Source organism: Oncorhynchus nerka, linkage group LG10 (assembly GCF_034236695.1).
Source record: "Oncorhynchus nerka isolate Pitt River linkage group LG10, Oner_Uvic_2.0, whole genome shotgun sequence".
Classification (NCBI taxonomy): Eukaryota; Metazoa; Chordata; class Actinopteri; order Salmoniformes; family Salmonidae; genus Oncorhynchus; species Oncorhynchus nerka.
In genome coordinates, this window is record NC_088405.1 from 31,442,775 (window position 1) to 31,467,816 (window position 25,042).

A 25,042-nucleotide genomic window follows, 5' to 3' on the forward strand; every position below is an offset into this window, starting at 1 on the left:
ATGGGTCTGCCTACATATATACATACAGTATACTCTGTAGAAGTCATTTTGTGTTGTTGTTTTTTTTGCCCCAGCCGCAGACAAACAACAGTAAAAACAGTGTAGTGAGCAGTACCAGCAGCACCAAAGACAGCAGCATATCATCTTCAGCACCAATGGTATCTCATCTATACTTGCTTTCTCTCATGGTTGCTTTACTCCCCCTGTTCCGTTGGATTAGTCCCCAAGTTTGTGTTCAGTTCTTGCTTTTTGCCATCTGTTTGTCTCATCCCCTCTTTATTGACTCTCCCTTTTCTTTCTCCCTCCGTTCCTTCCACCCTCTCCTCTTCACCTCCATTTTGAAAAAAAAAAGTGTGATGTTGACGATGGTTTTGATGGTTTTTAAACCGAACAACTGGTTTGTGCCTGTGACCCTCTCTCACTAGGCTCCTGTTATACCCAATCCTACTTTCTTGTCAAACACAGACATGTATGACAATGCACAACAAAACATACACAGATAATGGTATTTTAGAATATTTTCACAATGTCACGATTGAATGTTCCTAGGGGTCCGTTGTGGGTATTTGTATTTGTCCCGTGATAATGCTGGGATTTGATACGCTACACATTTACAGGACACTAGCTCAATAACCGGGGTGTGTCAAAATATATTTTTTTTAACTTGATACCAAATTCAAAACAAGGAAATTCAAAAGCTCATTAAAACCATGGGTAAAACAGGATCCAGAAATGTCAGGAAACAGAGATATCCCAATTGTATGGAATATGCAGTCCCTCTATCTACACGTATCTCCTTGTGAACCCTTCCCCCGGGGCACCCACACAACATTTCAATAATACAACTCATCTATAGTGACATTGAACCTCCCTTTCCAGTCCTGTCTCTGCCCCTCTACTCTGTTAACAGAACATATACAGGGGAAGCACAGAACTGTGGTGAAAAAGCCTAGAGGCATGTATAGTGGTGTCTGTCAGACAAACTACTGAGCTCCAGTGACCTGAGAGAGACTTGAAACCTGTAGGAGGGAGAGAATCTTAGCCAGGGTGTTTGACAAGAATTGTGGAATGTCAATCAGGCACCCAGCAGGGCTCTACACTGACGTTTTTAACAATGAGCACGTGTTCGCCTAAGTTGGAAAATGTAGGCACGCACAAAGACATTTAGAAGCACAATGCTAAATATTTGAGGTGAGAAGGTTAGAATCCTTCATTTTTCTAGGCGCACTGCTGCTCCTAAATTCACATTCCAGGTCGCATATACAAGTAACATGGTCGCACTCTAGAGCCCTGCCCAGGCTAAGAGAAACCCTTTTCTATCAAAGCCAAACCACTCTAGAGCCCTGCCCAGGCTAAGAGAAACACTTTTCTATCAAAGCCAAACCACTCTAGAGCCCTGCCCAGGCTAAGAGAAACGCTTTTCTATCAAAGCCAAACCACTCTAGAGCCCTGCCCAGGCTAAGAGAAACCCTTTTCTATCAAAGCCAAATCACTCTAGAGCCCTGCCCACGCTAAGAGAAACCCTTTTCTATCAAAGCCAAATCACTCTAGAGCCCTGCCCAGGCTAAGAGAAATGCTTTTCTATCAAAGCCAAACCACTCTAGAGCCCTGCCCAGGCTAAGAGAAACCCTTTTCTATCAAAGCCAAATCACTCTAGAGCCCTGCCCAGGCTAAGAGAAACCCTTTTCTATCAGAGCCAAATCACTCTAGAGCCCTGCCCAGGCTAAGAGAAACCCTTTTCTATCAAAGCCAAATCACTCTAGAGCCCTGCCCAGGCTAAGAGAAACCCTTTTCTATCAGAGCCAAATCACTCTAGAGCCCTGCCCAGGCTAAGAGAAACCCTTTTCTATCAGAGCCAAATCACTCTAGAGCCCTGCCCAGGCTAAGAGAAACCCTTTTCTATCAGAGCCAAATCAGAGGACCACCTCCATCAAAATGATTGGGAAGTTTCTTACTCTTCTCCAGTAGGGCTACCGGTAAGCTATTTGCTGTTGTTGTGGATTCATTGGCTGATGTGGTCAGTGTTAAAGGATGGTTTGTCTCTTTGGGTCACCGCTCAGTTGATCTGTCAGTCATCCCAAGACAGTGCTGTCTATGCTATATCAGCCTCCAAGCTTGTTCTGATCAGCTACGATGCATAAACGTCCCGAAGGGCAGAATGTCAGGCTCTGTGGTACCATGTAAAGGGACAGTGCAACATTTTGGCGACTAAGCCCTTCTTTCTATTAACCCAGAGATTAACTCATGGATACCATTTGTATGTCTCTGCATGACTTAATTGCCAAAACGTCGCACTATCCCTTTAAGCTAATGGCCTCGTTATCTGAGGGACTGCATCTTCATGTGTAGGTGGTTTTGTTGAGATTGAGTCTGTAGTCCAGTGTCCTGTGGGAAGGTCCAGGGGTGTGCTATGTGGGAGTGCATTGGGGGTGTCTGTGATGCAGTATTGTAAGCTATTAGGCGCTTTTGCGATGAGTGTTTCTATGGTGACTGACTGTGACGGCATGGTCTAGGTTGGAGGGGGGAGGGGCTGCTGATCCAATCTCCTAGCCAGTCAATCCCCTCATCCTCAATTCAGACTTTGCAGCCTTTTCTGTCTGTGTGTGTGTCCCCTCTCCTCTGTTTCTTTACGTTGTAGAGGCCCCCTTCCACGGTCTGATAGCGCCAATGATAAGTGACATAGTCCATAGCTCCGTCCTCTAGTGAAATGGGGTAGTTTGTAGTATGGTCTACTTCTCAAAACCCCATCCTGTCTCGTCGCCCCCCATGACGGAGCCCCTCTGCTGCCTCTGTGCTGTGGCGTGTGTGCTTGGCGCTGTGTGTGTGTGTTTACATGCATCGGGCGTGTGGACTGTGTGTATCCCACACGCCCTGGGCCTTCCCTGGTGGTCGCCGCATGTTAAACTCTCTCCTGCTTCCCCTAGGAACCACAGACCACTGTCGTGCACAACCCAGCTGACGGCACCAAGGTAAGCCACTACTGCACCTCTCTAATCCCATAGCCGCTATAGGCTAATACTAATACTAATGCTAAAATACCTTAGCGTGGTTACTAAGGTACCTCAGAGTGGCTGGAGCTCTACTAAGATACCTTAGAGCGACGCTGACGCCATGAACGCTTAACCACTCCACGTCTACTGACAGTCACACTAACTTAGTCGCACTAACCCTCAAAACACACAAGCCGCAACTGCTGCAACAGTCCCTCACTCGCCCAAACCACACTGGCTCAGCCACCAAAAAAGTTGCATACACACCGAAAAAGTCACAAACACACACCCTTAACACACAGTTTGTACACCACCTCACCAAAAGGCTGTGTTTGGTGTGGGTCCTCATGCGCTCGCCCTCCTGTCTGCCTGGCTGGTTTGTGCAGGGTTTGTGTTCCTCCGAGAGGAGCGTCCGTCCACCTGGGAAAGGCCCCATCCAAGTCATCCCTCAGCACACAGACTAACTCTGTTTCCTCCTGTTATATCTCTGTCTCTCCTCCTCCTCTCTGTCGTCCATGTTTCTGTCCATCACTCGTCTCCCCTACAGGGCTCTACAGAGAGCTGTAACATCACAGAAGAGGAGGATGTGAAAGGTAGGAAAGGTATGCCCAACGTTCACCTACTCTGCATGTTTTCGCACGTCTTCTATCTATATATCTGTCTGCAAAAGTGTTGGTCAGAAAGACAGGGCTAGAGTTCAAGATGGGCCTCAGATCTTGGCCAGTGGATCCTCTTGAGGTAGTATATATTATACACGTGATTGAAGAAGCCGTAGTTATCTGAAAAATGGGGATACATAAATGATCATTCACGTGCTCCTGTGTTGTCAATCCTTCTCCTTCATTTCTTTAGAAAGAGAATCGATTATGATCAAGGCCTGGGAAGCCTTTGATGACCTGAGTTAACTTTCAGGCTGGTGTCTGGGCCTGTGAGCATCTGGGAAATGTACCCTATAGGAGAGGTAAACACAGATGGAAGGTGTTTGTAAATGAGTATACATTATATGGCTAGAGAGGGAATGAGGAAGCACTGCCATATTGGAGAATAGCCTTTCCTTTGGTCCTGCTGTGGAGAAGTCAAAGAAGTTACTATTCCTACAGAGTGAAAGGAAATGTCTTGCTGAGAATGAAAAATAGCACAGTAGTCTTAGCTTTTCAGACTGTGAGAGACGGAGCTGAATACTGGGTGGTCTAGCCGTGGACATAGACTCTGCTTTGTCTGAACAAATTACTAAACTAGCACATGAAGGCCTTATATGTCTTTAGATAGTCCCTAGTTTCCCTATTCTTGGTCTCACAGCTCCCCTGGGCTTAAAGAGTTGTGTGTGTGTGTGTGTGTGTGTGTGTGTTGTGTGTGTGTGTGTGTGTGTGTGTGTGTGTGTGTGTGTGTGTGTGTGTGTGTGTGTGTGTGTGTGTGTGTGTGTGTGTGTGTGTGTGTGTGTGTTTGCTTGCTTGCTTGCGCATGTGCGCTATCAGTCTGCACTCAGAGCTCAATAACATGGATAACAGAGCTGTCCTGTTCAGAAGAGTCGTCAAACGATGGGTTTACAGGTGTGAAAACGTGGCCTTTTTACTGCTCGTCCAAACTGCTGTGTTTACATAACAACTTCGTCCTATTTTAACTGGTTGCTTAAACAGTGTTAACAAGTGGTGGGCGAGGGGCTGCGCTGCAGGCTTTTACAAGGGCACCCTCGTTTCAAGTCGTCAGGAGATATAGCAACAGACTCCAGGACCGACAGGCTCTCTGGCACTGACGTCATCCTGCCGACGAGCGAAAAGGCCCCACATTCTGAGAGAGGGTGACAAAATGTGCCAACACAGAGGCCTCTTTCAGGTCTTAAACACAGAGACACAGATATAGACGTGCGCACATAGACACCGGAATCGATGAAAGTCAAACGTGGTACAGTATTTCCAGAGACCTACAGAGCATTCAGAAAGTATTCACACACCGCAACTTTTTCCACATTTTGTTGTGTTACAGCCTCAATTTAAATCTGATTCAATTTAGATGTTTGGTCACTGACCTACACACAATACCCAATAATGTCAAAGTCGAATTATGTTTTTTGAAGTTTTACAAATGAATAAAAAATGAAAAGCTGAAATGTCTGAAAAGTATTCAACCCCTTTGTTATGGCAAGCCTAAATGAGTTAATGAGTAGACATTTGCTTAACAAGTCACATAATAAGTTGCATGAACTCACTATGTGCAATAATAGTTTAACATGCTTTTTGAATGACTACCTCATCTCTGTACCCCACACATACAATTATCTGAAAGGTCCCTCAGTCGAGCAGTGAATTTCAAACACAGATTCAACAACAAAGACCACAGAGGTTTTCCAATTCCTTGCCAAGAAGGGCACCAATTGGTAGATGGGTAAAAAAAAATTGACATTGAAGATCCTTTGATCATGGTGAAGTTATTAATTACATTTTGGATGGTGTATCAATACACACAGTCACTACAAAGATACAGGCGTCCTTCCTAACTCAGTTGCTGGAGATTAAGGACACCGCTCAGGCCAATGAGGCCAATGGTGACTTTAAAACAGTTAGAGTTTAATGGCTGTCATAGGAGAAAACTGAAGATGGACTCCACAATACTAACCTAATTGACAGCGTGAAAAGATGGAAGCGTGTACTGAATAAAATATTCCAAAACATTCATCCTGGTTGCAACAAGGCACTAAAGTAATACTGCAAAAAATGTGGCAAAGCAATTCACTTTTTGTCCTGAATACAAAAGTGTTATATCTGAGGCAAATCCAATACAACATGTAGTGGTGGCTGCGTCATGTTACGGGTATGCTTGTAATCATTAAGGACTGGGAAGTTTTTCAGGATAAAAAATAAAAGGAATGGAGTTAAGCTCAGGCAAAATCCTAGAGGAAAATCTGGTTCAGTCTGCTTTACACCAGACACTGGGAGATTAATTCACCTTTTAGCAGGACAATAACCTAAAACAAGGCCAAATCTACACTGGAGTTGCTTTCCAAGAGGACAGTGAATGTCCTTGAGTGGCCAAGCTAGAATTTTGACTGAAATCTGCATGGAAATGTATGGCAAGACCTGAAAATGGTTGTTTGGTAATGATCAACAACCAATCTGACAGAGCTTGAAGAAATTTGAAAAGAATAATGGGCAAGTGTTGAAAAATTCAGGTGTGAAAATCTCTTACTCAGAAAGACTGTAGCTTTAATTGCTGCCAAAGGTGATTTTAACATAGGAAAGGAGCGCTTCTTTGGTTTATATACTGAACAAAAATATAAAAAAACGCAACATGTAAGGTGTTGGTCCCATGTTTCATGAGGTGAAATAAAAGATCCCAGAAATTGTCCATATGCACAAAAAGCCTATTTCACTGAAATGTTGTGCAGAAATGTGTTTACATCCCTGTTAGTGAGCATTTAACCTTTGCCAAGATAATCCATCCACCTGACAGGTGTGGCATATCAAGATGCTGATTATACGGCACGATCATTACACAGGTGCACCTTGTGCTGGGGACAATAAAAGGCTAGTCTAAAATGTGTAGTTTTGTCACCGAACACAATGCCACAGATGTCTCAAGTTTTGAGGGAGTGTGGAATTGGAATGCTGACTGCATTTAATGTTAATTTCTGTGCGCCCCTGCCCAGTCATGTGAAATCCATAGATTAGGGCCTAATTAATTTATTTCAATTGACTGATTTCCTTATATGAACTGTAACTCAGTAAAATCTTTGAAATGGTTGGATGTTGTGTTTATATTTTTGTTCAGTATAGTTAATCCATGAGGTGCTCTTTGATCATGGGATAAAATACTATAGTATACAAAGAAGTTGATGCTGGATAGTAAACTATGCCGGAACAGACTTTGTGCAAACTAACTTCCAGAAGTAATCAAAGCACACTCATGTAGTGGAAACATTTAAAAGCCTTTAATGTTTTACGGCTTTATGCCTGGCGAGAATAACAAGACACAGGCGTGTTGCGGCTACAACACTTTATCAGGGTGACAAAGAATAGTGGTGAACTAACGGGTGTATATCCCAGCTCTCACAGGAAGTGATTCAAATCATTACCATACCAAAAGCTTGAGGAAGGGAACACATTTAAGATACAAAGATACACAAAATAAACATGGAATAATGCAAATGAAACACAACGAAATAAGTGCAATATCATAAAAGGAAAAAACAAACTGTGTACACATGAGCTCATGTTAACAAATTTAAGAATGGAGAACAATTTTTTTTCTCCCACAAAAAACATTTTGTAAACCATATATCTCTTACAGGAAGGGTGAATAATCAATTCCCTCATTTAGACCTGGCAATACAGTGACCCTTAGTTTAAAGATCCAGAACATTTAGCTAGAACTGGGAACCACTTCAATGGCCATGGCTTTAAGAGAGTTTGGGCTGCCATGGCCAACCTGTCTGTAATGTTTAGCCATATGATATGTTGTTAGCAGTCCTTATAGCATATGCATATTCAGACACCCTGTCCTTGAGCCTTCTCTTAGTACATCCTATGTAAAAGCGTCCACATGGCCACTCCAGCCTGTATACCACATAGGTCGTTTTGCTGTTGACAAACGATTGCACTTTATAGGTTCTAGTCCACAAGGGTCCCCGAACATATTTATTTTTACAGTGTGATGGCAGTGATTGCACTTACCACATGGGAAGTTGCCTGTGGGCTTGGGGAGCTAACTTGGCTTAGTTACTAGGATGAGGTCGCTGCGCACCAACTTATCCTGTAAGAGAATGCTGAGAGTTCAGTGAACACATCACACAGAGCAGGATCACTTTCAATGATGCTCCATTTAGGTTTCATGATGTTCCTTAACCGTGGCTGCCTCTTGGTTCCGGGGGGTCCCAAAGTCAATTGGTTTGGGGTTTATTCATTTTTTTGTTCTCCATTCTTACGAACATTTGGTAACGAGCTCATGTGTACACAGTTTTTTACTTTTATGATATTGCATTTATTTTGTGATGTTGCATTGTGTTTTTTAAAATTCTCGCCACGCATAAGCCGTAATACACTAAAGGCCTTTTCATTTTCCCACTACATGAGAGTGCTTTGATTACTTCTGTGAGTTTGTTTGCACAAAGGCTGCTCAGGCATTATTTATAAGCCAGCATCAACTTATTTTTGTTCTACAGTGATTCTAACATGTATTGACTCGGGCGATTGATTTTTCATGTTTTTCTTGTTTTCTTTACCAATGTTAGAATTTTTATTCCTCTTTGACACTACAGAGTATTTTATGTAGATCATTGACAAAAAGATGACAATTAAATCCTTACTTTACTACATCCCACTTTGTAACACAACAAAATGTGGAAAAAGTTAAGGGGTGTGAATACATTCTGAAGGCACTGCAGTTTACAGTATGTTGTAGGAGAGAAAAGAGAAGCATTGGCAGAAAGTTGGAGTGACAGATTGGAACCCTCTTGTCTCCTCCACAGTGGAGCTGTATGACAGTATGCGTCTCTGTGGCTCTCAGCAACGATGTCGTCTCAAAAAGAGTGCTGTGAAGAGCTGCGATTGGGACATAGATACGGAGTGCTGGCCAAGTGGCTACACACACTCTCCTCCGAGGAGATCGGCACAGCTGGAATGTAAAATAGGGGGTTTACGTTGTGTCAGATATTGAACATGTAACACTGTGGTGTCTTCTGATTTGTGAGGTGCGTGTATGTTTCTCTGGCTAGTTGTGATGGAGACTCACACACCCCTCCCTGTGTGTCTCTGTGTGCGGAGGTGGTGGGATATATAACGTGTGGCGGGTTTTGCTAGTGTATGGTCAGGTTGGGGGTGTACTGTTTTCTCTTGGTAAAATAGTAGAGTGTACAGAACTGTGTCTGATCCTCCTGTCTCTCTCTGGCGTGTGTGTGTTGCGGGGGGGGCAGTGTCTGCGTGCGGGTCTAGCGTGGACAGTGCAATGGTCAGCCAGTGCAGTGCCAGTGAGGAACAGACCCAGGCTCAGCCCCCTCACTGCCCACCCGCCTGTAAGTCAGCAGCAGTACCACCCCTCTCCTCTCAACTCTGACCTTTGTGTCCTTTCCCCCTATGAACTCATTTATATTGTCCCCATAATATTGTTCCCCTGAAGCTGTCTGTCCCCATAATACTATCCCCCTAAGACTGTCCCCATAATACTGTTCCTCCATTAATATTAGGGTCTAGATTCAATCCGTAGTGCTGTAGTTCCGTGTTGTAGCCCGATTGATATTTAAAGGCAATGTTCCCACTTTAGCGGAGACTGCATTCACGGTAAACGCTGCATATGTCGGCTCAATCAGAAATAGCCTTTACATTTCAAGCACGCTACAGTGCTAGAACTTCGGCAATACGGATTGTATCCAGCTGAAGACTGTCTCGAATGGGACAACACTGTACAAGGTCCCTGCAGGATCTTCTGTTTGTTTGTGCACATTAATATCACTTGCCCACCCCAAAAAAATGAACAAATGATTACAATCACTAATCATTTTTATCAAAGTATTTCAGACAAATGCATACTAAGACAATATTAGTTTAGACAGTCATTAGCCAATGGCCGAGTCCGAAATCTGGCTTGCTTACTACCAATTTAAACTGCATCCTGTGTACTAATAGTACATACTATTTAGAACATACTGTTTTAGTAAAAACAAATGCAACAAATGTCAGCATACTAGGCTCATCCTAATGAATGCATAATCTAATGCACAATTGCGTAGATTCTGGCCATTTGGAAATATGTGTGAAATCCTGGCATTTAAAGCATATATATATATATATTTTTTTAAATTCACATACTACAAAACTGTCTTTTTTCGCATATCCAAAATTCCTACTATTTAGAACGCAAGTATTCTGACACGGACAGTGATTTAGGGATCCAAAAAATGTAATACAAAAAATATTTCACCATTAAAAGTTTCCAGATTGCTGCTGAGTGATGGGAGTGAGTGCTACTCCTGCGTCTCAGTGTGTGACATTTTAAAATGTGTGTCTCACATCTCTCCTGCTTAGCTCTGTGTCAGCTCATCAGACTGACGCTACTCAGCTGTCCCATCTATCACTCAGCCTGTTCCAGTCCCTCTCAGACCTTGCCAAAAGCATGTCCCGTATCCACATTGCTAGGACAAAAACGTTACCATGCTGTGCTCACTTGCTGTGTATATACACTGTTTTGCACAGACATGCGTTCACTGTTGGCTTTCCCTACTCACTGAAGTGAAAACCTGAATCTGGGACCCAGTGTCCTGCATGTAGCTTCTGCATCTCTCTCCGTTCCTCTCCCCACATTACGCCTTCGTCCCTTTCTCTTCCCCTCCTTTCTCTGACAGAGAGAATAAATAATGCTGACCTTCTGAGGCTCACTGGCCTTTTAATTGATTTATCTCTCCCCATGGCCCTGACACAGACACCCAGCCTGACAGCTGAGCAGACCGTAGACAGACAACAAGCTGGACTAGACACAGGCTGGATTTCAATAAGCCTAAAGGCATTCTCTCCTTTTGCTGCTGGTCAGACAGCAGCAAATCTCTCATCAGGTCTCTGAAGAGATGAAGGCATTGTAGACTTTTGAGATCCACCCCTAGACTGGCCTGCTCTGTCATCTGCTCACTAAACAGCCACCCCTGTCCCTGAGGTGTCTCTGTCTGTCTGTACTCTCCTACTTCCTCACTCAGGCAGTATCCTCCTCAGTGGTGGCCTGTAACTGGGTTTAGTGCTTGACTGCTGCCCCCTGCTGGCCACGAGGCCACAGTGTCTTCATCTTCTGCTGTCTGTGTGACGCTATGCCCATTGGTATATCTAAGTTATTAGTGTGTGGATGTCCTTCTAAGTTTGGTTTCTATGTAACATATTCTTTATATAACTCAATTGCATATGGGCATTGTGCTCCTCTCAGACCTGTGTGAAGTTATATGTTAACTTATACAGACTATGTAACAACTGCCATTTGTGTGCACATTATTCCAGTTTGAGAAAACGGGTCTTCTTGTCCTATCAGTTTTTTTGTGTTTTTTTGTCTGATTTGATCGCTTAAATGGTTGCCATTTTGTTGCTGTTGTCATGTTGTCTTCCAGCTGCCCCACTGCATGACGATGCTAAGCACACTTTTGCTAATTGGAAAAGTTCAGGTCATAGCTCCTGTCCTGACTTAGAGCAAGCTCTGCCTGCGCCACCCTCCGTGGCCCCAGGGGGCAGCAACGTGCAGCTGAGTAAGTTAGACAGCCCTGGGGCAGCTTCTGTAAAGCCAGGCTTGAGTTGCTTTTTGCCAGTTCATAATTCCTGTGGGAATATGAACAGAGGTGTGCTCGCATTTTTTTATATATATATGGTACCATTCCAGGGTTTTTCTTAATTTTTTACTATTTTATGCATTGTAGAATAATAGTGAAGATATTAAAACTATGAAATAACACATATGGAATCATGTAGTAACCAAAAAAGTGTTCAGAATATATATCAATCAGAATATATTTTATATTTGATATTCTTCAAAAGTAGCCACCCTTTGCTTTGATAACATCTTTGGCATTCTCTCAACCAGCTTCATGAGGTTGATAGTACTCACCTGGAATGCATTTCAATTAACAGGTGTGCCTTGTTAAAAGTACATTTTAACAAGGCAGTTAATTTGAACCATTTGAGCCAATCAGTTGTGTTGTGACAAGGTAGGGGTGGTATACAGAAGATAGCCCTATTTGGTAAAAGACCAAGACCATATTATGGCAAGAACAGCTCAAATCAGCAAAGAGAAACGACAGTCCATCATTACTTTAAAACATGAAGGTCAGTCAATCAGAAAAATGTCAATGTAGTCGCAAAAACTATCAAGCGCTATGATGAAACTGGTTCCCATGAGGACCACCACAGGAAAGGGACCCAGAGTTACCTCTGCTGCAGAGGATAAGTTTATTAGAGTTAACTGCACCTCAGAATGCAGCCCAAATAAATTAGTTCAAGTAACAGACATCTCAACATCAACTGTTCAGAGGAGACTGCATGAAATCAGGCCTTCATGGTTGAATTGCTGCAAAGAAGCCATTACTAAAGGACACTAATAAGAAGAAGAGACTTGCTTGGGCCAGGAAACACGAGCAATGGACATTAGACCGGTGGAAATCTGTCCTTTGGTCTGATGAGTCCAAATTTGAGATTTTTGGTTCCAACCGCCGTGTCTTTGTGAGACACAGAGTAGGTGAATGGATGATCTCCGAATGTGTGGTTCCCACCGTGAAGCATGGAGGAGGAGGTTTGATGGTGTGGGGGTGCTTTGCTGGTGACTGTCAGTGATTTATTTAGAATTCAAGGCACACTTAACCAGCATGGCTACCACAGCATTCTGCCGCAATACGCCATCCCATCTGGTTTGCGCTTAGTGGGACTATCATTTGTTTTTCAACAGGACAATGACCCAACACACCTCCAGGCTGTGTAAGGGCTATTTGACCAAGAATGAGAGTTATGGAGTGCTGCATCAGATGACATGGCCTCCACAATCATCTGACCTCAACCCAATGGAGATGATTTGGACCGCAGTGTCAAGGAAAAGCAGCCAACAAGTGCTCAGCATATGTGGGAACTCCTTCAAGACTGTTGGAAAAGCATTCCTTATGAAGCTGGTTGAGAGAATGCCAAGAGTGTGCAACGCTGTCATCAAGGCAACGGGTGGCTACTTTGAAGAATCTCAGATATGAGTATGTGTGTCCAAACTTTTGACTGGTACTGTGTATATATATATATAAGCTGGATTGTGTGCTGTGTGGAATTTCTCGACTCTGCTGGTAGGCTGTCTGGCGTAGTGGGCTATCTGTGTGTCACCCTCCCAGATGACATTTCAGTGAGCCCAGTTGGTTTGTGTGTCACTTGTCTGATGAGTGTTGAGGATGGAGTTGTAGACATAGTTGAGGTTTAGACCAGGAATTATAGAACAAAAATATCAACACATCTGAAGTTACCTAGGAGAATTAGAAACTGTTTCCATGCACTTGAGATTTAGGGAAGTGAAACTGTTCAAAAACTCAAACATTGCCAGGTGCTTTGGGTAGGGCAGAGTATTCGAATGGAAAGGGAGGGAGCTAGACTGCAGCTGAGTTGCAGCCTCTTAGAGTGGTTTTTATGAGATTGGTGGTCCCCAGTAGTGCTGCTGTGTCTTTGTACAACCAAACAACAATAGGCTTTGATGGCATTGTGAGTGCAGTCTCTGCAATCAGTGCCATACAGGAAAGGGCTAGTGAGCTAGGTGAAGCATGGGTGTGAGGGGTTCTGCATGCTGATCTTCAAGTATTTCTGACTGGAGTACTTTTAGGGTCTCTCTAATTCCATCTGGCCATCTTTCTTTCTATCTATCGTTCACCGGATTTCAGCTCGCAAACAGGAGATCATCAAGATTACTGAGCAGCTGATTGAGGCCATCAACAACGGAGACTTCGAGGCTTACACGTGAGTTTACATACATAGATTGTGTGTGTGCCTCCTGGTTTAGAACTGAATAACCCTAACCCTGCTGATGTCCCTGGTCGTTACTAGAGTAGGCCCTGTTCATGTGGTACGGTACGTAAGATGTTGATGATGTATCTGATTTCCCCTCCAGGAGAATCTGTGACCCCGGACTAACCTCGTTTGAACCTGAGGCTTTGGGAAACCTGGTGGAGGGCATGGACTTCCACAAGTTCTACTTTGAGAACTGTAAGCATCTCTTATTAACAGGGAACTAGTCATGGTCATTCCACAAATGGTGCCTTTTGGGAAGTGTAATTTGGTCAAAAATGACTTTCACCTTGTTTTGTCATATAGAGCACATGTTCAACTTCATAAAACATGTCTTACCATCTCAAGAGGTAAGAAAAAGACTACAAAAGTGCCCACTAAAGTGACAGGGTTATAGATGTTACCTTCAATCAGGTTAATCTCCCCTTGTGATGGGGAATGTAAGCTTGTTGGGGGCAGCACGGAGGGGGGATTTTTACTTGTTAAAAAATGTCTAGCCTATCTATCCATCGATGGGTAACACAGTTGGCGTGGTATGATCTACGTGCTCAGTTTTCCAATACAAAGACCAGAAAATGGCCAAAAAGAGTAGAACCAGATCAACTGTAAAAAAACAAAATATATTAAAGGGATAGTTTTACCATATTAAAACGAGAGTTCAGTTTGTTACAAGGTTGACCTTACACCTGAGGGCCAAATGTAAATTAATCTCTAATGATTAGGGCCTTACAAAATCGTGGCATTAAGTGGGTTAAAATCTTCCTAGATTTGGACTAAGAGAAAGCAAATCTTATTTGAATGAAAACACACTGCTATTGGAATTTTTACATGGTTTGAGTGTCGAATTGAGTGTTTCATAAAAATGTAAACAATATGAGACTTAAAAGACACTATTCGTGGAACTACCCTGTTAATGTGTTCATTGTGGTATTTTTTAAAATGTCTTTACCAAATCACTGAGCACACTATTTTACACTAAAGGTCTGGTAGGTCTTTCTCTATTTGAATCTAATCAAGGATGAAGTCCATTTAAACACCAACTCATGTAAGTTGATGACTGTGTGTCCGTCTCCCATGTAGTGTTGAGTAAGAACAGCAAGCCGGTCCACACCACCATCCTGAACCCCCATGTGCACCTGATTGGGGAGGACGCGGCCTGCATCGCCTACATCCGCCTGACCCAGTACATCGACAGCCAGGGGCGCCCGCGCTCCTGCCAGTCAGAGGAGACCCGCGTGTGGCACCGCCGCGATGCCAAGTGGCTCAACGTGCATTTCCACTGTTCAGGAGCGCCTGCCGCACCTCTCCAGTGAACCTTTATCAGACACAGGTGCTGACTGCAGAGAGCTTTATTCTAGGGCCTGTCTGTGCTCTCCCTCACACACGTGCTGATACTGTACATATATTTGTGTTGATGAACAGTGCCTTTTGAAAGTATTCAGACAACCTTGACTTTTTCCACATTTTGTTCCGGCCTTATTCTAAAATGTATTAATAAAGTCAAGGGGTCTGAATACTTTCCGAGGCACTGTGTGTGATCTTATGTGCCACCTGTTGCAAAGAGGTCTAAGTGCTGTATATACTAAGTAATATTGAGTTGCCCGCCTCCGTCCAAGGTGTCGAAAGCATTCCCCAGGGATGCTGGCCCATGTTGACTCCAATACTTCCCACAGTTGTATCAAGTTGGCTGGATGACCTTTGGGTGGTGATATATTCTTGATATACACGGGAAACTGTTGAGCATGAAAAACCCAGCAACATTGCAGTTCTTGACACAGACTGGTGCGCCTGCCACCTACTACCATACTCCATTCAAAGGCACTTAAATATTTTGTCTTGCCCATTCACCATCTGAATGGCACACATACATAATCCATGTCTCAAAATCCTTCTTTAACCCGTCTCCTCCCCTTCAACTACACTGATTGAAGTGGATTTAACAAGTGACATCAATAAGGGATCACAGCTTTCACCTGGTCAGTCTGTAGTGGAAAGAGCAGGTGTTCATAATGTTTTGTATACTCAGTGTATAAAGTTATGTAAACTCAGGAGTAGTTTGGAGATGTACACACTCTTGACAGGCTGTCCTGTGCCCTTCCTACCACTCTCTCCCTTTCTCTCAGCTTTGCCTGAATTCTGAAGCCGATTGGAGCATTTTCTCAGTGGTCGGATTGGCGCCAAGAGCCCTGCCAGAAGAGATCGCTTGGAAGTTTAAAATCTAAGGGGAAAATATAACAAAATAAAATATTTTAAAGCCGACCGACTGACAACACCACCACCACCAATCCAGTCCAACCCTAGCTATATGTTGGGGGCCGGCTGTAGCTGAAGCCCTGCCCTCCGGACGGTGCATGCTTCTGACGCCCACAGGGGGGCGCTGTCTTGTCCTTTTCCATGGATCCATATTTTTTTGCAGTTTTGAAAGGTGTTTAAAGTATTAACATATGTCAAATAAATTATCAAAAAACCTTCACATTTATTCAGCAGGTATGGTAGTAATGATTAAAGAAAATAAATGTGAATTTTCTATAAAAAAAAATAGAAAAAGGAGAACACCCTAATTTTTGTGGAGGTTGTTTTTTTGTTTTGTTTGTTTCACAGTTAACATATCTAATTATTTCTGTTGTTGGATGCAAACAAATGCTAGAAGGGAACATTTCTGAAAAACAAAAAGCTTGATTCAATCCGTATCGCAGGTTCAGCGCTATGGCGCGATTGAAATATAAAGGTCATTTTTATGATTGAGCTGACCGATGCAGCGTTTGCCCTGAATGCAGTCTCCATGAACGTGAGCACATTGCCTTTAAATTTCAAACGCGTGCTGAACTTCCGCGATACGAATTGAACCAAGCTCTAAATTGTTACTTACAGTAATATCAACATTTTAGACATTGTTTTAATGTAGATGTTATCTTTTTATGGGTCGGGTGCGTTGCAGAAGGGACTCTGTTTTTTAGTATTCTGATGTGTTATTGTGGACCTCTTCATTTTTATCCCCTGAATGATGCTGTATTTGAAAGTATTTTGTGTGTGAAGATTTTTTTTAATGGGGACTTTATTTAATATAGTAATGTATACATTCATATTTATAAGGAGAAAGACTTTACTTTCAGGGTTTGGATGCGTGTGTGAGAGTGAAGATGTGTTCTCATGTCCCTATAGCTCCCTTTTCAAGCTCGTTTGCGCTTTGAGATCCCCAGTGTATATGCACACATGCATGCTCACACAAGGCCCAAAATCAAGCTCACTGTGCTGTGCCCTTTGGGTATGTAGACCAGCTAGCTCCTCCAGCAACAGGCCACATTCTCCTGACCAGCACAACCTGAAGTTGCAGAACACTACTATTGGTTCAGTGTGCCGAGTTTGCCTTCTTCCTTGGGCCACTAGAGGGCACATGGCACAATCAAGCCTACTGCTACTATTCTGACGGAGACCCCAAACCACAAACTCTGAAAGCTCGTACTCTTCTCCTTCCTATTGTTTTCTACTCTGACTTTAACATGTTTGATAAAACATTTTTGGGGAGAAATATGGAAAAATGTAATAAAATCTAAAATGGCCGGTACTGTTTGGCACAAACTTGAGACTCAATGCTGTTCTGTTCACTCCCCGGATGAACGTTTCTGCAACTTCAGGTTAAGCTCACTTACTCCTGGGGTCTCTACCTGTGTTTCTGTAGTTAGTGACCCTGCTAATCAGCTTTCTATTAGCGCCACTCAGTGTGATATCACCCTTTGCCTGTCTCTCTTGTTCTGGTCCCTGTCCTGTTCTGGAACATTGTATATTGTCCGTCTTCGCTTGCCATACCTCTCTGTAAAGTCATTGGCACTAAAAGCATGTGAAAATGAAAACGCTGTAAAGTGGGGTGTTGAGTTGGCCAGTGGCTGGTGGTGGCATGTCGAACAGCTGGCTGGGGAAGGGCCGGGAGGTGGATCTGGGGGCCACGCTTAAGGCAATCCATGGATTGGTCCCTTTATCCCGGTTTCAGTTGTAACTGTTCTAGATGTTAGTGTTTGTACTGTTGGTATTATTATGAATAATCCATTTCTTTTTGAGATTGGAGCTGGAAATATGGGGAGGCAGTTGAGGTGGGGGTTGGGGCTCAGGCAGCTGGCCAATCACACCCAAGCCTCCCCTGTCCAACCCAATTCCCACAATACACATATGTGGAATCAACACACACACAGTGCACTCCCAATGCAAATTATATTTGAATATATATATACACTGAACAAAAATATAAACACAACATGTAAAGTGCTGGTCCCATGTTTCATGAGCTGAAATAAAGATCCCAGAAATGTTCCATACTCACAAAAAGCTTAAATATCTCAAATGTTGAGGACAAATTTGTTTACATCCCTCTTAATGAGCATTTCTCCTTTGCCAAGATAATACATCCGCCTGACAGGTGTGGCATATGAAGAAGCTGGTGCTCCCTGTGCTGTGGACAATAAAAGGTCACTCTAAAATCTGCAGTTTTGTCACATAACACAATGTTGAGGGAACATGCAATTGGCATGCTGACTGCAGGAATGTCCACCAGAGCTGTTGCCAGAAAATGTCATGTTCATTTCTCTAGCATAACATTTTAGAGAATTGGGTAGTATGTCCAACCGGCCTCACAACCGCAGAACACTTGTAACCACGCCAGCCCTCCTCATCCTGCTTCTTCACCTAAGGGATCGAGGGGGCTGCTGCTGAGGAGTGTTCCTATGTTTTACCATTAACGGGAGGGAGGGTGCTTCTGAGGAGTATTTTTGTCTGTAATAAAGCCTTTTTGTGGGGAAAGAACACTGATTGGCTGGGCCTGGCTCCCAGTGGGTGGGCCTATGCTCTCCTCCCAGGCCCACCCATGGCTGTGCCCCTGCCCGGTCATGTGATTAGAGCCTAATTTATGTATATGAACTGTAACTCAGCAAAATCTTTGAAATTGTTGCGTTTATTTGTTTGTTATGAGAGACACACACAAAAATACACACTAAAGACAATCTCCCTTTAAAAACATCTTTGTGATAATGGTAAAACATTGGAACACTGTTTTTCACTGTGTTGTAGCAACTTGTGACTTTGTACCGCCAGAGGGGTGAAGCTTGCTGTTAACCCCTTCATTTCTGTGCTAAGCAGCTCCATAGTACTGGCGTTCCATTGAACCTGTGGAAGGCCGGGCACCGAAAAGACAACAACATACCGATGAGACTCTTGGTCATAGAAAATTATATCAAAACATGTTGAATGAAACACGTTAAAACAAAACCTGTGCTCGGTGTTCATATCATGGTCATAACTGGCCCCGCCCACCCTACTGCGCATTGTGACATATCTGCCATGAAACTGTTTCCCTTTTGCACCATAATGCAATGTATACAGTACTGAACTGTGTGATGTTTTTCTGGCTCAAATAGTTTTTCCTGACTTTGTGCTGTGGGCACTGGCCTCTCTCTCTCCCACTGGGCCTGATGCTTCCATTCATTGCGTCGGTGTTCACACAGCCATGGGAATGAGAACTACTATGCGGTTTACTTCAACTCTTCAAAATAAATCAAAGGGAAGAAGAGGAGAGAAATAGTTATTGAGGGAAGGATAGTTAACCTTGGATTATACTATAGCCTACCTAACTAGCTAACAGGACAGGAAGAGGGCCTTGATATACTTACAAAAACAAATACTGAAAAATACATTAAAAGCCACACACTTTAACAACTATATATGCAGTTTTACAAGAGAAAGAAATATGCATGTCTACTTTCTGGTAATATTTTTCACTGTCTGTGTTTACTTGATTAAAAAAATGGAAATCTATATGTTACTTGCATCCTCAAGGTCAATGAAAATGTCTCCGTCTCAAATATTGAAATGAAGTGATATCACGTTTAAAAAAAAGTACAAAAAATAAAATAAAAAAGGTATATTTACTTCATTGTAATCATATAGTAAGGATACATATGACTATACTCCGTTTTCATTTGGATGCTGGATTTTTGCATGACCATATAATAAATAAAACCATGACTTAAACGAACAAGTGTTTGTTTGAATGTTACTAGATCATCATAGCTTTGTTATTATGGAAACAATCTGAGAAGTATTTCATTAAAATTACATTTCAACATAAGTGGTCAGTTTTGTCATTTTCATGTAAGTAAGTGTGTGCTAGTCCATCCATCCAGGATAGAAATGTATCTTGTCTGTGTCAAACCAATGCAGAGTAAGGTAACACATTGCAATATGGCTTATTTTTTGTGGGGGGAGGGGGGCTTGGCTTCCCCAGTGATTTTACCCACGCACTGCTACTGGAGTCTATCCAGCTAAGGGACTTTGGAGATTGTGGTCAAGTCCCTTGTTAACACTGGACCGTGAATAATGAACATGATCTGCCCATTTAACAGGTTTCACACAGATTCGTCATGCGACATAGTTTAGTGATAATTAATGATTAATGCCCTCGAAGCCGGTGTTTGGAGGATATATTGGCACGGTTTGCCGGCCCGAGCCAAACACCAGCGTCTCTGACTTCATCACTTACATAAATGATAGATCCTGTGGAATAATACATTGAAAAGATGCCTTCCCGAAGAGTAGAATTACTGTACTGCAGACTATAATATGTACCTCTAGTCTCCTGTCCGTCAAACACTGGAGGTACTGCCGTTTCCATTCCAGTCTTCTGTAGACCGCATCAGATGGGTAAAAGACAGTGGCTCCTGCATTGACAGACATGCAGAAGCTGTGGGTAAAATAAATAAATAAATAAACAATCCATTCCAACCTCTCTGAGTTTATTAGAGATGATACAGCGTTGGTCTTTGTTTTGTAGTTTTTACAAAATAAACAAAACAAAAAAAGACAGCAGCTCCTGTTAAGACGGACAGTCACAGGCAGAGAGACATAGACCCTCTCTTTTTCCATCTCCCTCTAGCTCATCCTCCTCTCTCTACGCAGCTCTAAACTGGCTGGGTACCTATGTGAGAGTTGGGGAAAGTGCATGTTAAAGTGTGTGGTTTCTCTGTCGACTGTGGCCTTTAGTTTGTTTGTCAGAATGGCCTCAGCTCTGGGGTAGTGGAATGCACAGAGAGTCTGGAGGTGCTGTGGCATGTGATTAATACCCCACATCCATCCTACGGCACACGCCTGTGTCCAGAGCACTACAGTATGCTGTCTCGTTTAGTCAATGTCTATTCTGTCACATTTCCCCCCCGCCCAAAATATACAACAGATTTAAAATGTACAACGTTTTACAATCATTCTTCTGAAGAAATGAGAAGTGTGTGTGTGTGATCTTGTGACCACGTAGGTTTCCGAGCTCATTCATGCGCTACAGGGCCACAGGATATCCTGTGAGTTCAGTTCCTGTTAAATAGTCGGGTGACATTAGACCTCCCCCACCCCCTCTCAGTCTACCAGACCCTGGCATCAGTCTAACCGTCTGCAGGCTTAGACAAGTCCTCTACTTTCTGGATGAAGACGATGTGTGCGACTGCAAGGTGTTTCAGTCCAACTCATTAACTCTCTTATTAGAGGTCATTATTCCACCCATGAGGTTTGGTTGTTACAGTGGCGTTTCGGAGTCCATTGTCCTGATAGGGGGCTGTCCTCCCGCCCTCTCACCTCATCCACCCTCTGTAGTGACTGGTGTGGGTGTGGGTGAACAGGGCCCTCTCCCCCCGGGCCAAGCCGGGTGGGGCAGTGCTCCATTCCAGACTGTGGTTCCACTCTCAGCTCCAGCTGGAGCTCTGCAGCTCCTCTCTTAGCCAGGCGGGCAGGGGCTGGCCCAGCCGGTTCAGCAGCCTCAGCAGCTCCATGTTGTGCTCCCGGTAATGCTCCGTCAGGAAGGCACGCGACTGTAATGCACACAGCAGAGAACAGTCAGGTAAGGACTGTATGAGGCACTTGTTTAGACATAATTACATGTTAGACAAAAGTGAAACACAATGCATCATGGCACGCTGGCAACGGGATAATGTGTGTGTGACTTCACTGTACCTCAGGGGTCATGTCAGGGTATTTCCTGCCTTTACTCTTGCCAAGACACTTGGGTCGTCCACCTTCCACCCGCTGGCACCAGAACCCTTTACTTTCATCGTATGTCAGAGCCTGAGTGTAGTTGAAGATGGGTGTGACCCCCAGGAACCTCTGGATGCCCTCCATGACCAGGGCAGGGTTGGAACGCAGCTGGGACCCGTCCACTATGTGCACCTGGAAACAGGAATCACACCTCTCACATTCTGGCCTTCACACAGGTGGTACTGCCATGATGATGCAAGGAAAATACTGAATGGATGATTCTGAATTGGTGATTGGGGGCGTCTCCTGTAGTTTTCATTAACTAGCTGTGCTCGTATGGTATGTTTGTTTATGTGAATGTGTATTTCCAGTAAAGTGTTACCTGGCTGGGCTGGTAGTGGTGTAGCCAGCGCTCCAGGTGGGTGGCGTAGGCCCCAGGTTTAAGGCAGCGTCTCTGCAGGATGATCAGCTCTCGGGGGGAGGCAGGCCCCGCTGTCACCACCTCCTGGAATGTGTGGTTGATGGCCATTGGGTCCTGATGAGCCCGCTGGTGCTGCAGGGTCACACACATGGGATAGGTCAAAGGTCAGCCATCATGAGTCAAAGGTTATCAGAGGTCAGGCTTCAAAGGGATCAAGTAACAAGATAACTTTGACCTCCCTTGCTTGTTAAAGTAACTACAAGCAAATAATGAGAATAATTATTAGATTTAACTAGGCAAGTCAGTTAAGAACAAATTCTTATTTACAATAATGGCCTACAAGCAAATAAACCTCACAGGTGAAGCTAAAATAAAAACAGATGACTCTACATCCTGCAGTTTCTTCAGCATGTGTGGTCACTTAACGGTCAAAATGGTCTGGGAACAGTTTATATTTCATGACCCTAATGGTTCATATTATGGCTGAGGTAGTTAGAGCTGATCCTGAACATTGGTGAACCTGATCTGTGTAGTGTGATCGACCCACCTGGTACCAGGAGTAGGCGCGGTCCACTGGGTTGATGAGCACAGCCAGGATCTTGGCCCGGGACAGCAGGGCCGCCGCTCTCTTAGGGGCTACCTCTGTGTCAAAGTAGTTGGCACTTTTCTCAAACATGAAGTCTGTGCTGACATTCGATGGGAAGGGGAAGAAGTCCATGTACCTGAAGAGAGGAGGGGGAGAGCAGTTTGGTTTACTGAGGGCCAGGGGAGAGCTTATGACATAAAAAGTCCCAATAACTTTGAATGGCTTTCTGCTCCATGTCGCTTTCCACCTAGGACCAAATAGACCATACTGTTATAAGTTCTCACTGATATGAGAGGACTAGATAAGAGAGCAATATGGAGGAAGACTAAACTACAAGTAAGCATGAAGGAACTACATAGAGGCAATGTTGAGGTGTGACTACAGGCTTCATTATAGTGTTTAAAGAATGGGCAGTAATGTTGTCTTACCAGTCAATGCCGTTGTCGTAGTTGGGCCCGCTAAAGAATTGGATCTCCTCAAAGGTGACAGGACTGGGGAAGCTACTGGTGATGGCAGGGTGGAGGCTCAGGAATGAGTGCAGGGCTGTGGTGCCTGAAATTACACATACAAATATACACTTTTGGTTGGACTGAAACTCACCACCACAAATGCCACCGTGCAACACATTCTGGCCAAGAGTGTGCGAAGAGCGAGAGAGGTTACGTCGGAGGAGAATGGCTGGCAACAGGGTCTCACCTGTTTTCTGTGGGCCTACGACCAAGAACCTGGGTAGTCTATCACAGGTCTTTTCCTTCGACCAGATGTCTTTATGCCTCTTGTCCTGACATGGGTTCTGAGGACAAATAAAGAGGGGTTAGGTTAGGGTCACCAGTACATATAGCTCATCAGTAAGTCATTTCATTGCAAAGTCAAATAAATTGATAGGCCAAACTTTATTATAACAATCTCAAGAAAACAGTACATATCCAAAATAGGAAACAGTAACTAACTACCATGTCTGTAATAATAATTGCAGTTCCCTAACCTGCCAGAGGGGGTCCCTCTCCTCAGGGAAGATCTGGAAGTATTTGTCAGCCAGCTGCGTGGGGGGCAGGGTCTGCAGCCGCAGGTTGGTCCAACACTGAACAAACTTCACCAGGGACTCAAAGGTGTACAGGCCCAGCCGGTCATTCCCGTAGTTAGACAGGTGGGTCATGAAGATGCTGATCTGGAGGGGGGGGGTCAGAGGAGGGAAGTGAGACTTTTCACTGTTTAGCTGCATACGAGGCTAAATCCCAACTTGTGGCACAGATTGACACCGATGCATGATTTACACAAAAATTAAAGTTACAATTCCATTTTCCAAGTTAAGATTCTTCCAGTCATATAGAGCAGCGGCCTGAAGAGGGTAGCAGGCTCCAGTAATGACAGGCAGAGTATCTCCAGAGAGGACTAGAACTTACAGGGTTGAGGAGGACGGTGAGGAACAGCTCTCCTCCCCTGATGCTCTTGTCCAGCTCTTTGGAGCCTCCTGGGTACTCGTTATAGAAGATAGTGTGAGTGAAGAGGCCACATGTCTGTCTGGGTAACACCTGCAGAGACAGAGGGGAAACTGTAAAAAATACATCAAAATAATCTACTTTCTCTTCCTTCTCGCCACTTTAATAATGAATAGGGCCTTTGCACCTTTGTATAAACGCTAAGCCCTTGAGTGCGCTCACTAAGCACTGAGGGGCAAATCCTAACTCCTGATTAAGTCATATTTTCACTTTGTCATTGATGTCAATGAGAGATGGAGGGACCATTTGACTTCAATTGAAGTTCAAAATAGCTGTGGAGTGAAAATCTCACTTTTAAAAGATAATATTCAGACAACTTATAATAATGTTATTGATGTCTTAAACTCGTATTTGACATTATCTTTGGCCGAGACAGGCCGGTACGTGATCTGGTGGGGAGAATGATCCTTCTCGAGATTAGGGGAGACATGAGTTAGGGCGGTCACGAAAATTTAGTCAGCCGGTGATTGTCAAGCAAATAACTGTCGGTCTCAGGGTAATTGACCGTTAATTAACATAATCCTGGCTTCCACACAGCCTACAAGCCACTGATGCAGACCTTTGGAACATCTACATTTTAAAAAGTTTAATAAATCCATGTAGCATAGCCAACACCTTCACAATAAATCCATTATGTATTGTAGACAGGTCTAAAGACGCATGATATGAAGAAAATGTTGTCTATTTCAGAAGAAAATAATAGCATACTCTGAGTTGTCCTTATGTTAGGTCCTGATGTGGCTATGCCAAATGGCTGTGAGCTACACTAGTTCATTTTAGCAGACAAGATTTGCTTAGAATTCCGTGGCATTATTTTATAGTATGAAGAATACAATTGAACAAAGCTGAATAAAATAGAAATGATATTTTCTCCAAATGATTTGAGGGAGTGAACACATGCAGCTATTCTGTGTTGAGCGGCTAACAAAGAAACAGGTCCTCCTATATGCTTTATTTACAGTTATTTATGTACCTTTAGTTGTGATACAAATGTTGGGCAATATGTTCTGATTTTGAATACATTCTAAGGCTGGATGATGTGACTAATGATGATTTGT

The 25,042-nt window shown here is 43.6% G+C and overlaps 2 protein-coding genes across 12 annotated transcripts in view; one reads left to right on the forward strand and one right to left on the reverse strand.

Moving 5' to 3' along the window:
- The window catches only part of camk2g2 (calcium/calmodulin-dependent protein kinase (CaM kinase) II gamma 2), a 118,369-nt gene extending 98,870 nt beyond the window's left edge, over positions 1–19,499 (forward strand). For 2 of the 11 annotated variants that reach the window (XM_029669462.2, XM_029669468.2), the window contains 7 exons: positions 75–158; positions 2,925–2,969; positions 3,538–3,583; positions 13,351–13,426; positions 13,578–13,672; positions 14,555–14,804; positions 15,598–19,499. In XM_029669462.2, the coding sequence (XP_029525322.1) occupies positions 75–158; positions 2,925–2,969; positions 3,538–3,583; positions 13,351–13,426; positions 13,578–13,672; positions 14,555–14,787 (579 nt within the window). In that variant the 3' untranslated portion in view covers positions 14,788–14,804; positions 15,598–19,499. Of the gene's footprint in view, positions 1–74; positions 159–2,924; positions 2,970–3,537; positions 3,593–13,350; positions 13,427–13,577; positions 13,673–14,554; positions 14,805–15,597 lie in introns of all 11 variants that reach the window. The other 9 variants (XM_029669461.2, XM_029669466.2, XM_029669465.2 and 6 more) reach the window with 5 other exon arrangements.
- Positions 19,500–20,236: 737 nt separating this feature from the next.
- The window catches only part of LOC115135140 (bifunctional heparan sulfate N-deacetylase/N-sulfotransferase 2-like), a 180,769-nt gene continuing 175,963 nt past the window's right edge, over positions 20,237–25,042 (reverse strand). Inside the window, 8 exon segments of the mRNA XM_029669478.2 lie at positions 20,237–21,315; positions 21,458–21,670; positions 21,861–22,031; positions 22,447–22,621; positions 22,914–23,037; positions 23,182–23,278; positions 23,471–23,653; positions 23,889–24,017. Of these exon segments, the coding sequence (XP_029525338.2) occupies positions 21,190–21,315; positions 21,458–21,670; positions 21,861–22,031; positions 22,447–22,621; positions 22,914–23,037; positions 23,182–23,278; positions 23,471–23,653; positions 23,889–24,017 (1,218 nt within the window). The 3' untranslated portion in view covers positions 20,237–21,189.